Genomic DNA, 14,385 nt, shown 5'->3' on the forward strand with positions numbered 1-14,385 from the left:
GGGTAGAAGCCTAGGCAACGCTGACTATAGAACCGGAAATTCCAAGTGGATCGGATGAATATAACAGGATATATCGCAGATTGAAAATTGCAATTTTTGAAAAAATGCCATTTCCCAGATGAAAATCTCAACGGAGGGAGACAGGCTTTCGAAAATGATCGCAATAGATTCAGCGTGTCCAGAAACCTATATTTTCGTACCAAAGTTTCAAATATCTGGCCTTGTTTGGGAGAAAATAATTTTTTTTGTTTTTCCACTTCTCATTTTCGAGTTGACTCCGAAGAGCTCTCTGGAAAGCAATTCTCTATTGAAGCATCAACTGTTTGGTTTTCTAGAATCATCGAAATAAATTCCATGCACTGCATATCCTGAGACATCAATAGAACATCCTTATTTTCAGACAGAGTGGAAAATATGTCATTGTAGGGGGGTCTAACCACTTGCTCATTTTTGACCCTCAAAATCGAGATTTTCGAAATCGAGTTTCTGTGCTAGGGTAAAAGCCTAGGCAACGCTGATTATAGAACCGGAAATCTCAATTGGATCAGATGAATATAACAGGAGATATCGCAGATTGAAAATTGCAATTTTTGAAAAATGACATGTTCCAGATGAAAATCTAAGCGGAGGGAGATAGGCTTTCGAAATTGCTCGAGTGGAAAATAGTTCATTGTAGGGGGGTGTACACACTTGCTCATTTTTGACCCACAAAATCGAGATTTTCGAAATCAAGTTACTGTGCTAGGATAGAAGCCTAGGCAACGCTGATTATAGAACCGGAAATCCCAATTGGATCGGATGAATATAATAGGAGATATCGCAGATTGAAAATTGCATATTTTAAAAAATGCCATTTTCCAGATGAAAATCTCAACGGAGGGAGACAGGCTTTCGAAAATGCTCGTAATAGATTCAGCGTGTCCAGAAACCTATATTTTCATACCAAAGTTTCAAATATCTGGCCTTGTTTGGGAGAAAATAATTTTTTTTGTTTTTCCACTTTTCATTTTCGAGTTGAGTCCGAAGAGCTGTTTGGTTTTCTAGAATCTTCGAAATAAATTCTATGCACTCAATATCCTGAGACATTAATAGAACATCCTTATTTTTAGAGAGTGGAAAATAGGTCATTGTAGGGGGGTCTAATCCCTTGCTCATTTTTTACCCTCAAAATCGAGAATTTCGAAATAGAGGATTCGTGCTAGGGTAGAAGTCTAGGCAACGCTGATTATGGAACCGGGAATCTCAATTGGTTCAGATGAATATTACAGGAGATATCGCAGATTGAAAATTGCAATTTTTCAAAAATGCCATGTTCCAGATGAAAATCTTAACGGAGATAGATAGGCTCTCGAAAATGCTCGCAATATATTTGTAGAGGCATAATATAATTGTGACAGTTTTGTGGTCGAAACATAGATATAGTTTTTAGTTCTATGTAAATAATTAGAATTTAAATTATCACCTATGTGTTAAAAAACAATTGATAAAAAAATACATAAAAAGTCACACTGAAGTATTGTATGTTTTCTCTGTATTTCATATTCTAATAATAGAACATTGGTGACCCCGAGGTGCGAAGTAAACTCGCTGAAATGTCGCAAGCTGAATCCCCAAGTGTGGAAGAAAATCAAGTTCCAGAAAACAATCTACCAGAAATCAACAAAATCTCAGTTAAAATTCCACCTTTTTGGTCAGAGAAACCGGAACGTTGGTTTTATCAAATAGATGCTCAATTTAGAATTAATGGTATCAGAAAGGACTCACTGAAATTCGACTATTTAATATCCCAGCTGGAACCTTCCTTAATAGACAATATTTGGGATATAGCAACCGGTTCAGATGATAATAAATATCAGCTTGCCAAAGAAAGATTGACGAGCATATTCGCAGAAAGTGAAGAAAAACGAATAAAGAGATTATTAACAGGGCAAAACCTTGGTGATCTGAAACCAAGTCAACTGTTAAGGAAATTGAAAACTCTAGCAGGTACTGATATATCAGAAAGAGTAATAAAAACCTTGTGGTTGGAAAATCTACCAATCAATATAAAAAATGTAGTGATCACAAGTGAAGAAGGTGTTAATCGTCTTGCAATCATGGCTGATAAAATTTATGAGTTAAACCCACCAAATGAATTGTATGGTATTAAAGGTTCAGGTTCCAATGCAACTAAAAGTACTTCCAATGAACTTGAAGAATTGAGAACAGAAGTAGCGGAACTTACTAAAGCTATCAAACAGTTCAGTATAAGTTATGAAAAAAGACCTACTAGGCGAAGTCTAACCCCTGGGAGAGGCCGAGATAGATCGAAATCAAGACAAAAATTCAATCCAGAAGGAAAATACTGTTATTTTCACTACAGATATGGTAAAAAATGCCGCCCTGAAAAATGTACTGGTCCTTGTGCTTGGAAAAAGCCGGAAAACTCCAGTCAGTAGTGGAAAGTGCAGCAACATCTACTACTGATTCAGTTACTTGCTGCAACTCTCGTTTATTCATGTTAGACAGGAACACGGGTTTGCAATTTTTAGTGGACAGCGGTGCTGACGTATCAATTATTCCATATGGTCAGAAAACTTCAGCACAGGTAAATTCGAACAATGACTTCATCTTGTATGCTGCTAATGGTACTCGGATACCCACCTATGGCATCATAATTATGGAAATCGATTTAGGTCTAAGGCGTGCATTTAGATGGCCTTTCATCATCGCCAAAACCTCAAGAGGCATTCTGGGTGCTGACTTTTTGAAAAAATTCAACCTACTCGTCGATCTGAAGAGACAACAGTTGGTGGATGGCGACACTAAGCTTTGCAGAAAAGGTGAATTGGCGTCCATCACATCAGAAGATGTAGTGAGTACTTTAGTCAGTGAAAAACTTGATAAATTCAGTGTACTATTGAACAATTATTCTGAGTTAACTCGACCAAATTTTCTGCCTAGTATTGTTAAGCACAATGTTAAACACCATATCGTTACAACAGGACAGCCAGTATTTTCGAAACCTAGACGTCTTGATAACCAAAAATTGACTATAGCTAAGAAAGAATTTCAGTTTATGTTGGACAATGGTATTATTCAACCATCAAAGTCACAATGGGATAGTCCTTTACATTTAGTCAAGAAGAAAGACGGTTCCTGGCGTCCATGTGGAGACTATAGGCGATTGAACGAAAGAACTCTTCCCGATCGATATCCTATTCCTCGAATCGAAGATTTCAATCATATATTGGGTAAAAAAACAATTTTTTTCAAAAATTGACCTTCATAAGGCTTATTTCCATATACCAATAGCCGAAGAAGATAGACATAAAACCGCCATTACAACTCCATTCGGGTTATTTGAATTTATAGCTATGACATTCGGACTACGAAATGCCCCTTCAACATTTCAACGGTTTATTCATGAAGTTTTGGCAGGTTTAGAATTTGTATTTTCTTATATTGATGATATACTTATAGCGTCTACCTCTGAAGAAGAACATATTCTACATTTAAAATTGGTTTTAGATAGACTTTTGAAATACGGTCTTAGAATCAATGTTGCAAAATCACAATTTGGTGTCCACGCAATTGAATTTTTGGGATATTTTATTACTCCAGAAGGATCAAAACCACTGCCAGATAAAGTACATACTATTGTTGACTTGCAACGACCAAAAACAATTCATGAGTTGCGATAGTTTTTAGGCATAATAAATTTTTATAGACCTTTCATTAAAAATGCAGCTCACACCCAAGCAGGCTTAAATGAACTACTAAAGGGTGCGCGTAAAAAAGATAATAGACCGATTATCTGGACACCGAAATTAGAAGAAGATTTCGAAAAATGCAAAGCGGATCTAGCTAATGCAGCATTACTTACTATTCCTGATCCAGAATTGCCGATAGCATTATTTACTGATGCATCAGATTGTGCAGTAGGCGCAGCTTTGCAGCAGTATGACGGATCAGAGTGGAAACCCTTAGCGTTTTTTTCAAAAAAATTAAATTCAGCGCAGAAGGTTTATAGTACATACGATCGTGAAATGTTAGGTGTGTATTTGGCAGTCAAATATTTCAAACATTTACTTCAAGGTAGAGAATTTGTCATATATACAGACCATAAACCCCTGACTTATGCCTTCCGACAAAAAAATGAAAAAGCAAATTTTAGGCAATTACGGCAGCTCCAATACATATCAGAGTTTACCACTGATATTCAACATATCAGCGGTAACGCTAACGTCGTTGCAGATGCGTTGTCCCGAATTGATAGCATCGAAGCTATTGATTTTAAAAGAATTGCAGAGGCACAAAAGACTGACACTGAATTGGCAGAACTTAAGGAGAGCAATACTGCTCTGCAACTGAAACAACACCAGCTTCAATCCGGGATAGTTTTATGGTGCGATACTTCAACGGATCGTATTAGACCATACATTCCCAAAAAATTTCTTAAATCAGTTTTTGAACACGTTCATGGTTGTGCTCATCAAGGGGTGAAAGCAACTGTAAAAAACATGTCTGCCAGATATGTTTGGCCTGGAATCAAAGGAGATGTTAAGAATTGGACGCGATCATGCATAAATTGCCAAAAAAATAAAATTTCGAAGCATACAAAATCTGAGATATCCAAATTCTCTGATCCAGATGAACGTTTTTCTATAATTCATATAGATCTTGTTGGCCCTTTACCTGTTTCAGATGGTAAAAAATACATTTTAACTTGTATAGACCGATTTACTAATTGGGTTGAGGCAATTCCCTTAGGAGACATATCTGCAGAAACAGTTGCTCGAGCTTTCTATCAAAATTGGATTACTAGTGATTACTGTGTCATAACCGATCGAGGAAGTCAATTCACATCCTCACTTTTTCATCACCTCACTTCCTTTTGTGGAGTGAAACTCTGTCATACCACTGCTTATCACCCACAATGCAATGGAAAAATTGAACGACAACACCGTACAATAAAAGCAGCCATACGGGCGCATAATTCCACCAAATGGACCGATACACTGCCAACAGTGTTGCTAGGTATTCGAGCTTCTTTGAAAGCAGATTCCAACTTCACTACAGCACAGATGGTCTACGGGACGTCAATACGAATGCCAGGTGAATTCTTTGAAAATTCCAAAACAAAAGTAGACTCGGAAACGTTTGTGACAGATTTACAAAAGAAAATGCGTACATTAAGACCGTGTAGCATTCAACAAAAGACTAAGGCACGTATTTTTGTTCATAAAGATTTGTCCGTATGCTCCCATGTTTTTGTTAAAATAGATAGGGTTAAAAAGCCTCTCGAGCCTGTTTATGAAGGTCCATTTTTGGTGATCGAACGTACGAACAAATATTTCAAAATTCAAATGAAAGATAAACAAGATACTATTTCAATCGACAGACTTAAGCCAGCATATTTAATGACAGATGATACGGACGTCACTACTGAATCAGACAGTCATTTACATCCTGATATTTCTAAAGATTTTGCTAGATTTCCGTCAATATCATTTAAGACTACGCGAAGTGGACGACATGTACATTTTCCGGCTCGTTATAGTGATATGGTGTCTACAAAAAGTATATAAGCAAATGTTGTTGTAAAAAGTGTCATTTGTTCATTTATTGTAATTAGCATTTTTGTATATTCGACATTAACATTAGTATCTCGTCACTTGCAATTCATTCTTTCAAATTTATTGCAGCTCCTGGGAGGGGAGTAATGTAGAGGCATAATATAATTGTGACAGTTTTGTGGTCGAAACATAGATATAGTTTTTAGTTCTATGTAAATAATTAGAATTTAAATTATCACCTATGTGTTAAAAAACAATTGATAAAAAAATACATAAAAAGTCACACTGAAGTATTGTATGTTTTCTCTGTATTTCATATTCTAATAATACAACATATTCAGCGTATCCGAAAACCTATATTGTCATACCAAAGTTTCAAATATCTTGTCCTGTTCAGGAGAAAATAATTTTTTTCGTTTTTCCACTTTTCATTTTCGAGTTGAGTCCGAAGAGCTCTCTGGAAAGCAATTCTCTATTGAAGCATCAACTGTTTGGTTTTCTAGAATCTTCGAAATAAATTCTATGCACTCAATATCCTGAGACATTAATAGAACATCCTTATTTTCAGAGAGTGGAAAATAGGTCATTGTAGGGGGGTCTAACCCCTTGCTCATTTTTGACCCTCAAAATCGAGAATTTCGAAATCGAGTTTTTGTTCTAGGGTGGAAGTCTAGGCAACGCTGATTATGGAACCGGAAATCTCAATTAGTTCAGATGAATATAACAGGATGTATCGCAGATTGAAAATTGCAATTTTTGAAAAATGCCATTTCCCAGATGAAAATCTCAACGGAGGGAGACAGGCTTTCGAAAATGCTCGCAATAGATTCAGCGTGTCCAGAAACCTATATTTTAACCAAAGTTTCAAATATCTGTCCTTGTTTGGGAGAAAATAATTTTTTTTGTTTTTCCACTTTTCATTTTCTAGTTGAGTCCGAAGAGCTCTCTGGAAAGCAATTCTCTATTGAAGCATCAACTGTTTGGTTTTCTAGAATCTTCGAAATAAATTCTATGCACTCAATATCCTGAGACATTAATAGAACATCCTTATTTTCAGAGAGTGGAAAATAGGTCATTGTAGGGGGGTCTAACACCTTGCTCATTTTTGACCCTCAAAATCGATATTTTCGAAATCGAGTTTCTGTGCTAGGGTAGAAGCCTAGGCAACGCTGACTATAGAACCGGAAATTCCAAGTGGATCGGATGAATATAACAGGATATATCGCAGATTGAAAATTGCAATTTTTGAAAAATGACATGTTGCAGATGAAAATCTAAGGGGAGGGAGATAGGCTTTCGAAATTGCTCGAGTGGAAAATAGTTCATTGTAGGGGGGTGTACCTACACACTTGCTCATTTTTGACCCACAAAATCGAGATTTTCGAAATCAAGTTTCTATGCTAGGATGGAAGCCTAGGCAACGCTGATTATAGAACCGGAAATCCCAATTGGATCGGATGAATATAACAGGAGATATCGCAGATTGAAAATTGCAGATTTTGAAAAATGCCATTTTCCAGATGAAAATCTCAACGGAGGGAGACAGGCTTTCGAAAATGCTCGTAATAGATTCAGCGTGTCCAGAAACCTATATTTTCATACCAAAGTTTCAAATATCTGGCCTTGTTTGGGAGAAAATAATTTTTTTTGTTTTTCCACTTTTCATTTTCTAGTTGAGTCCGAAGAGCTCTCTGGAAAGCAATTCTCTATTGAAGCATAAACTGTTTGGTTTTCTAGAATCTTCGAAAAAAATTCTATGCACTCAATATCCTGAGACATTAATAGAACATCCTTATTTTCAGAGAGTGGAAAATAGGTCATTGTAGGGGGGTCTAATCGCTTGCTCATTTTTTACCCTCAAAATCGAGAATTTCGAAATCGAGTTTTCGTGCTAGGGTAGAAGTCTAGGCAACGCTGATGATGGAACCGGGAATCTCAATTGGTTCAGATGAATATAACAGGAGATATCGCAGATTGAAAATTGCAATTTTTCAAAAATGCCATGTTCCAGATGAAAATCTTAACGGAGGGAGACAGGCTTTCGAAAATGCTCGCAATAGATTCAGCGTGTCCAGAAACCTATATTTTAACCAAAGTTTCAAATATCTGTCCTTGTTTGGGAGAAAATAATTTTTTTTGTTTTTCCACTTTTCATTTTCTAGTTGAGTCCGAAGAGCTCTCTGGAAAGCAATTCTCTATTGAAGCATCAACTGTTTGGTTTTCTAGAATTTTCGAAATAAATTCTATGCACTCAATATCCTGAGACATTAATAGAACATCCTTATTTTCAGAGAGTGGAAAATAGGTCATTGTAGGGGGGTAACACCTTGCTCATTTTTGACCCTCAAAATCGATATTTTCTAAATCGAATTTCTGTGCTAGGGTAGAAGCCTAGGCAACGCTGACTATAGAACCGGAAATTCCAAGTGGATCGGATGAATATAACAGGATATATCGCAGATTGAAAATTGCAATTTTTGAAAAATGCCATGTTCCAGATGAAAATCTTAACGGAGATAGATAGGCTCCCGAAAATGCCCGCAATATATTAAGCGTGTCCAGAAACCTATATTGTCATACCAAAGTTTCAAATATCTTGTCCTGTTCAGGAAAAAATAATTTTTTTCGTTTTTCCACTTTTCATTTTCGAGTTGAGTCCGAAGAGCACTCTGGAAAGCAATTCTGCATTGAAGCATCAACTAATTGGTTTTCTAGAATCTGCGAAATAAATTCTATGCACTCCATATTCTGAGACATTAATAGAACATCCTTATTTTCAGACAGAGTGGAAAATAGGTCATTGTAGGGGGGTCTAACCCCTTGCTCATTTTTGACCCCCAAATTCGAGATTTTCGAAATCGAGTTTCTGTGCTAGGGTAAAAGCCTAGGCAACGCTGATTATAGAACCGGAAATCTCAATTGGATCAGATGAATATAACAGGAGATATCGCAGATTGAAAATTGCAATTTTTGAAAAATGACATGTTCCAGATGAAAATCTAAGCGGAGGGAGATAGGCTTTCGAAATTGCTCGAGTGGAAAATAGTTCATTGTAGGGGGGTGTACACACTTGCTCATTTTTGACCCACAAAATCGAGATTTTCGAAATCAAGTTTCTGTGCTAGGATAGAAGCCTAGGCAACGCTGATTATAGAACCGGAAATCCCAATTGGATCGGATGAATATAACAGGAGATATCGCAGATTGAAAATTGCAGATTTTTAAAAATGCCATTTTCCAGATGAAAATCTCAATGGAGGGAGACAGGCTTTCGAAAATGCTCGTAATAGATTCAGCGTGTCCAGAAACCTATATTTTCATACCAAAGTTTCAAATATCTGGCCTTGTTTGGGAGAAAATAATTTTTTTTTTTTTTCCACTTTTCATTTTCGAGTTGAGTCCGAAGAGCTCTCTGGGAAGCAATTCTCTATTAAAGCATAAACTGTTTGGTTTTCTAGAATCTTCGAAATAAATTCTATGCACTCAATATCCTGAGACATTAATAGAACATCCTTATTTTCAGAGAGTGGAAAATAGGTCATTGTAGGGGGGTCTAATCCCTTGCTCATTTTTTACCCTCAAAATCGAGAATTTCGAAATCGAGTTTTCGTGCTAGGGTAGAAGTCTAGGCAACGCTGATTATGGAACCGGGAATCTCAATTGGTTCAGATGAATATAACAGGAGATATCGCAGATTGAAAATTGCAATTTTTCAAAAATGCCATGTTCCAGATGAAAATCTTAACGGAGATAGATAGGCTCTCGAAAATGCCCGCAATATATTCAGCGTATCCGGAAACCTATATTGTCATACCAAAGTTTCAAATATCTTGTCCTGTTCAGGAGAAAATAATTTTTTTCGTTTTTCCACTTTTCATTTTCGAGTTGAGTCCGAAGAGCTCTCTGGAAAGCAATTCTCTATTGAAGCATCAACTGTTTGGTTTTCTAGAATCTTCGAAATAAATTCAATGCACTCAATATCCTGAGACATTAATAGAACATCCTTATTTTCAGAGAGTGGAAAATAGGTCATTGTAGGGGGGTCTAACACATTGCTCATTTTTGACCCTAAAAATCGATATTTTCGAAATCGAGTTTCTGTGCTAGGGTAGAAGCCTAGGCAACGCTGACTATAGAACCGGAAATCTCAATTGGTTCAGATGAATATAACAGGAGATATCGCAGATTGAAAATTGCAATTTTTGAAAAATGCCATTTCCCAGATGAAAATCTCAACGGAGGGGGACAGGCTCTCGAAAATGCTCGCAATAGATTCAGCGTGTCCAGAAACCTATATTTTAACCAAAGTTTCAAATATCTGTCCTTGTTTGGGAGAAAATAATTTTTTTTGTTTTTCCTCTTTTCATTTTCTAGTTGAGTCCGAAGAGCTCTCTGGAAAGCAATTCTCTATTGAAGCATCAACTGTTTGGTTTTCTGGAATCTTCGAAATAAATTCTATGCACTCAATATCCTGAGACATTAATAGAACATCCTTATTTTCATAGAGTGGAAAATAGGTCATTGTAGGGGGGTCTAACACCTTGCTCATTGTTGACCCTCATAATCGATATTTTCGAAATCGAGTTTCTGTGCTAGGATAGAAGCCTAGACAACGCTGATTATAGAACCGGAAATCCCAATTGGATCGGATGAATATAACAGGAGATATCGCAGATTGAAAATTGCAATTTTTCGAAAATGCCATGTTCCAGATGAAAATCTAAACGGAGATAGATAGGCTCTCGAAAATGCCCGCAATATATTCAGCGTATCCGGAAACCTATATTGTCATACCAAAGTTTCAAATATCTTGTCCTGTTCAGGAGAAAATAATTTTTTTCGTTTTTCCACTTTTCATTTTCGAGTTGAGTCCGAAGAGCTCTCTGGAAAGCAATTCTCTATTGAAGCATCAACTGTTTGGTTTTCTAGAATCTTTGAAATAAATTCTATGCACTCAATATCCTGAGACATTAATAGAACATCCTTATTTTCAGAGAGTGGAAAATAGGTCATTGTATGGGGGTCTAACCCCTTGCTCATTTTTGACCCTCAAAATCGAGAATTTCGAAATCGAGTTTTTGTTCTAGGGTGGAAGTCTAGGCAACGCTGATTATGGAACCGGAAATCTCAATTGGTTCAGATGAATATAACAGGATGTATCGCAGATTGAAAATTGCAATTTTTGAAAAATGCCATTTCCCAGATGAAAATCTCAACGGAGGGAGACAGGCTTTCGAAAATGCTCGCAATAGATTCAGCGTGTCCAGAAACCTATATTTTAACCAAAGTTTCAAATATCTGTCCTTGTTTGGGAGAAAATAATTTTTTTTGTTTTTCCACTTTTCATTTTCTAGTTGAGTCCGAAGAGCTCTCTGGAAAGCAATTCTCTATTGAAGCATCAACTGTTTGGTTTTCTAGAATCTTCGAAATAAATTCTATGCACTCAATATCCTGAGACATTAATAGAACATCCTTATTTTCAGAGAGTGGAAAATAGGTCATTGTAGGGGGGTCTAACCCCTTGCTCATTTTTGACCCTCAAAATCGAGAATTTCGAAATCGAGTTTTTGTTCTAGGGTGGAAGTCTAGGCAACGCTGATTATGGAACCGGAAATCTCAATTAGTTCAGATGAATATAACAGGATGTATCGCAGATTGAAAATTGCAATTTTTGAAAAATGCCATTTCCCAGATGAAAATCTCAACGGAGGGAGACAGGCTTTCGAAAATGCTCGCAAAAGATTCAGCGTGTCCAGAAACCTATATTTTAACCAAAGTTTCAAATATCTGTCCTTGTTTGGGAGAAAATAATTTTTTTTGTTTTTCCACTTTTCATTTTCTAGTTGAGTCCGAAGAGCTCTCTGGAAAGCAATTCTCTATTGAAGCATCAACTGTTTGGTTTTCTAGAATCTTCGAAATAAATTCTATGCACTCAATATCCTGAGACATTAATAGAACATCCTTATTTTCAGAGAGTGGAAAATAGGTCATTGTAGGGGGGTCTAACACCTTGCTCATTTTTGACCCTCAAAATCGATATTTTCGAAATCGAGTTTCTGTGCTAGGGTAGAAGCCTAGGCAACGCTGACTATAGAACCGGAAATTCCAAGTGGATCGGATGAATATAACAGGATATATCGCAGATTGAAAATTGCAATTTTTGAAAAAATGCCATTTCCCCGATGAAAATCTCAACAGAGGGGGACAGGCTTTGGAAAATGCTCGCAATAGATTCAGCGTGTCCAGAAACCTATATTTTCATACCAAAGTTTCAAATATCTGGCCTTGTTTGGGAGAAAATAATTTTTTTTGTTTTTCCACTTTTCATTTTCGAGTTGAGTCCGAAGAGCTCTCTGGAGAGCAATTCTCTATTGAAGCATCAACTGTTTGGTTTTCTAGAATCTTCGGAATAAATTCTATGCACTCAATATCCTGAGACATTAATAGAACATCCTTATTTTCAGAGAGTGGAAAATAGGTCATTGTAGGGGGGTCTAATCCCTTGCTCATTTTTTACCCTCAAAATCGAGAATTTCGAAATCGAGTTTTCCTGCTAGGGTAGAAGTCTAGGCAACGCTGATTATGGAACCGGGAATCTCAATTGGTTCAGATGAATATAACAGGAGATATCGCAGATTGAAAATTGCAATTTTTGAAAAATGCCATGTTCCAGATGAAAATCTTAACGGAGATAGATAGGCTCTCGAAAATGCCCGCAATATATTTAGCGTGTCCAGAAACCTATATTGTCATACCAAAGTTTCAAATATCTTGTCCTGTTCAGGAGAAAATAATTTTTTTCGTTTTTCCACTTTTCATTTTCGAGTTGAGTCCGAAGAGCACTCTGGAAAGCAATTCTCCATTGAAGCATCAACTAATTGGTTTTCTAGAATCTGCGAAATAAATTCTATGCACTCCATATTCTGAGACATTAATAGAACATCCTTATTTTCAGAAAGAGTGGAAAATAGGTCATTGTAGGGGGGTCTAACCCCTTGCTCATTTTTGACCCTCAAAATCGAGATTTTCGAAATCAAGTTTCTGTGCTAGGGTGAAAGCCTAGGCAACGCTGATTATAGAACCGGAAATCTCAATTGGATCAGATGAATATAACAGGAGATATCGCAGATTGAAAATTGCAATTTTTGAAAAATGACATGTTCCAGATGAAAATCTAAGCGGAGGGAGATAGGCTTTCGAAATTGCTCGAGTGGAAAATAGTTCATTGTAGGGGGGTCTAAACACTTGCTCATTTTTGACCCACAAAATCGAGATTTTCGAAATCAAGTTTCTGTGCTAGAATAGAAGCCTAGGCAACGCTGATTATAGAACCGGAAATCCCAATTGGATCGGATGAATATAACAGGAGATATCGCAGATTGAAAATTGCAGATTTTGAAAAATGCCATTTTCCAGATGAAAATCTCAACGGAGGGAGACAGGCTTTCGAAAATGCTCGTAATAGATTCAGCGTGTCCAGAAACCTATATTTTCATACCAAAGTTTCAAATATCTGGCCTTGTTTGGGAGAAAATAATTTTTTTTGTTTTTCCAATTTTCATTTTCGAGTTGAGTCCGAAGAGCTCTCTGGAAAGCAATTCTCTATTGAAGCATAAACTGTTTGGTTTTCTAAAATCTTCGAAATAAATTCTATGCACTCAATATCCTGAGACATTAATAGAACATCCTTATTTTCAGAGAGTGGAAAATAGGTCATTGTAGGGGGGTCTAATCCCTTGCTCATTTTTTACCCTCAAAATCGAGAATTTCGAAATCGAGTTTTCGTGCTAGGGTAGAAGTCTAGGCAACGCTGATTATGGAACCGGGAATCTCAATTGGTTCAGATGAATATAACAGGAGATATCGCAGATTGAAAATTGCAATTTTTCAAAAATGCCATGTTCCAGATGAAAATCTTAACGGAGATAGATAGGCTCTCGAAAATGCCCGCAATATATTCAGCGTATCCGGAAACCTATATTGTCATAACAAAGTTTCAAATATCTTGTCCTGGTCAGGAGAAAATAATTTTTTTCGTTTTTCCACTTTTCATTTTCGAGTTGAGTCCGAAGAGCTCTCTGGAAAGCAATTCTCTATTGAAGCATCAACTGTTTGGTTTTCTAGAATCTTCGAAATAAATTCAATGCACTCAATATCCTGAGACATTAATAGAACATCCTTATTTTCAGAGAGTGGAAAATAGGTCATTGTAGGGGGGTCTAACACATTGCTCATTTTTGACCCTAAAAATCGATATTTTCGAAATCGAGTTTCTGTGCTAGGGTAGAAGCCTAGGCAACGCTGACTATAGAACCGGAAATCTCAATTGGTTCAGATGAATATAACAGGAGATATCGCAGATTGAAAATTGCAATTTTTGAAAAATGCCATTTCCCAGATGAAAATCTCAACGGAGGGGGACAGGCTCTCGAAAATGCTCGCAATAGATTCAGCGTGTCCAGAAACCTATATTTTAACCAAAGTTTCAAATATCTGTCCTTGTTTGGGAGAAAATAATTTTTTTTGTTTTTCCTCTTTTCATTTTCTAGTTGAGTCCGAAGAGCTCTCTGGAAAGCAATTCTCTATTGAAGCATCAACTGTTTGGTTTTCTGGAATCTTCGAAATAAATTCCATGCACTCAATATCCTGAGACATTAATAGAACATCCTTATTTTCATAGAGTGGAAAATAGGTCATTGTAGGGGGGTCTAACACCTTGCTCATTTTTGACCCTCAAAATCGATATTTTCGAAATCGAGTTTCTGTGCTAGGATAGAAGCCTAGACAACGCTGATTATGGAACCGGGAATCTCAATTGGTTCAGATG

At 36.7% G+C, this 14,385-nt stretch overlaps 1 protein-coding gene across 1 annotated transcript; it reads left to right on the top strand.

Moving 5' to 3' along the window:
• The first annotated feature begins 1,592 nt into the window (after window positions 1–1,592).
• On the top strand, window positions 1,593–2,438 carry LOC123319287. The gene has a single exon (XM_044906161.1). It carries the CDS (start codon window positions 1,593–1,595, stop codon window positions 2,436–2,438), a length of 846 nt encoding a protein of 281 aa, XP_044762096.1.
• The last annotated feature ends 11,947 nt before the right edge of the window (window positions 2,439–14,385 follow it).

This window comes from Coccinella septempunctata, chromosome 8, assembly GCF_907165205.1.
Source record: "Coccinella septempunctata chromosome 8, icCocSept1.1, whole genome shotgun sequence".
Classification (NCBI taxonomy): domain Eukaryota; kingdom Metazoa; phylum Arthropoda; class Insecta; order Coleoptera; family Coccinellidae; genus Coccinella; species Coccinella septempunctata.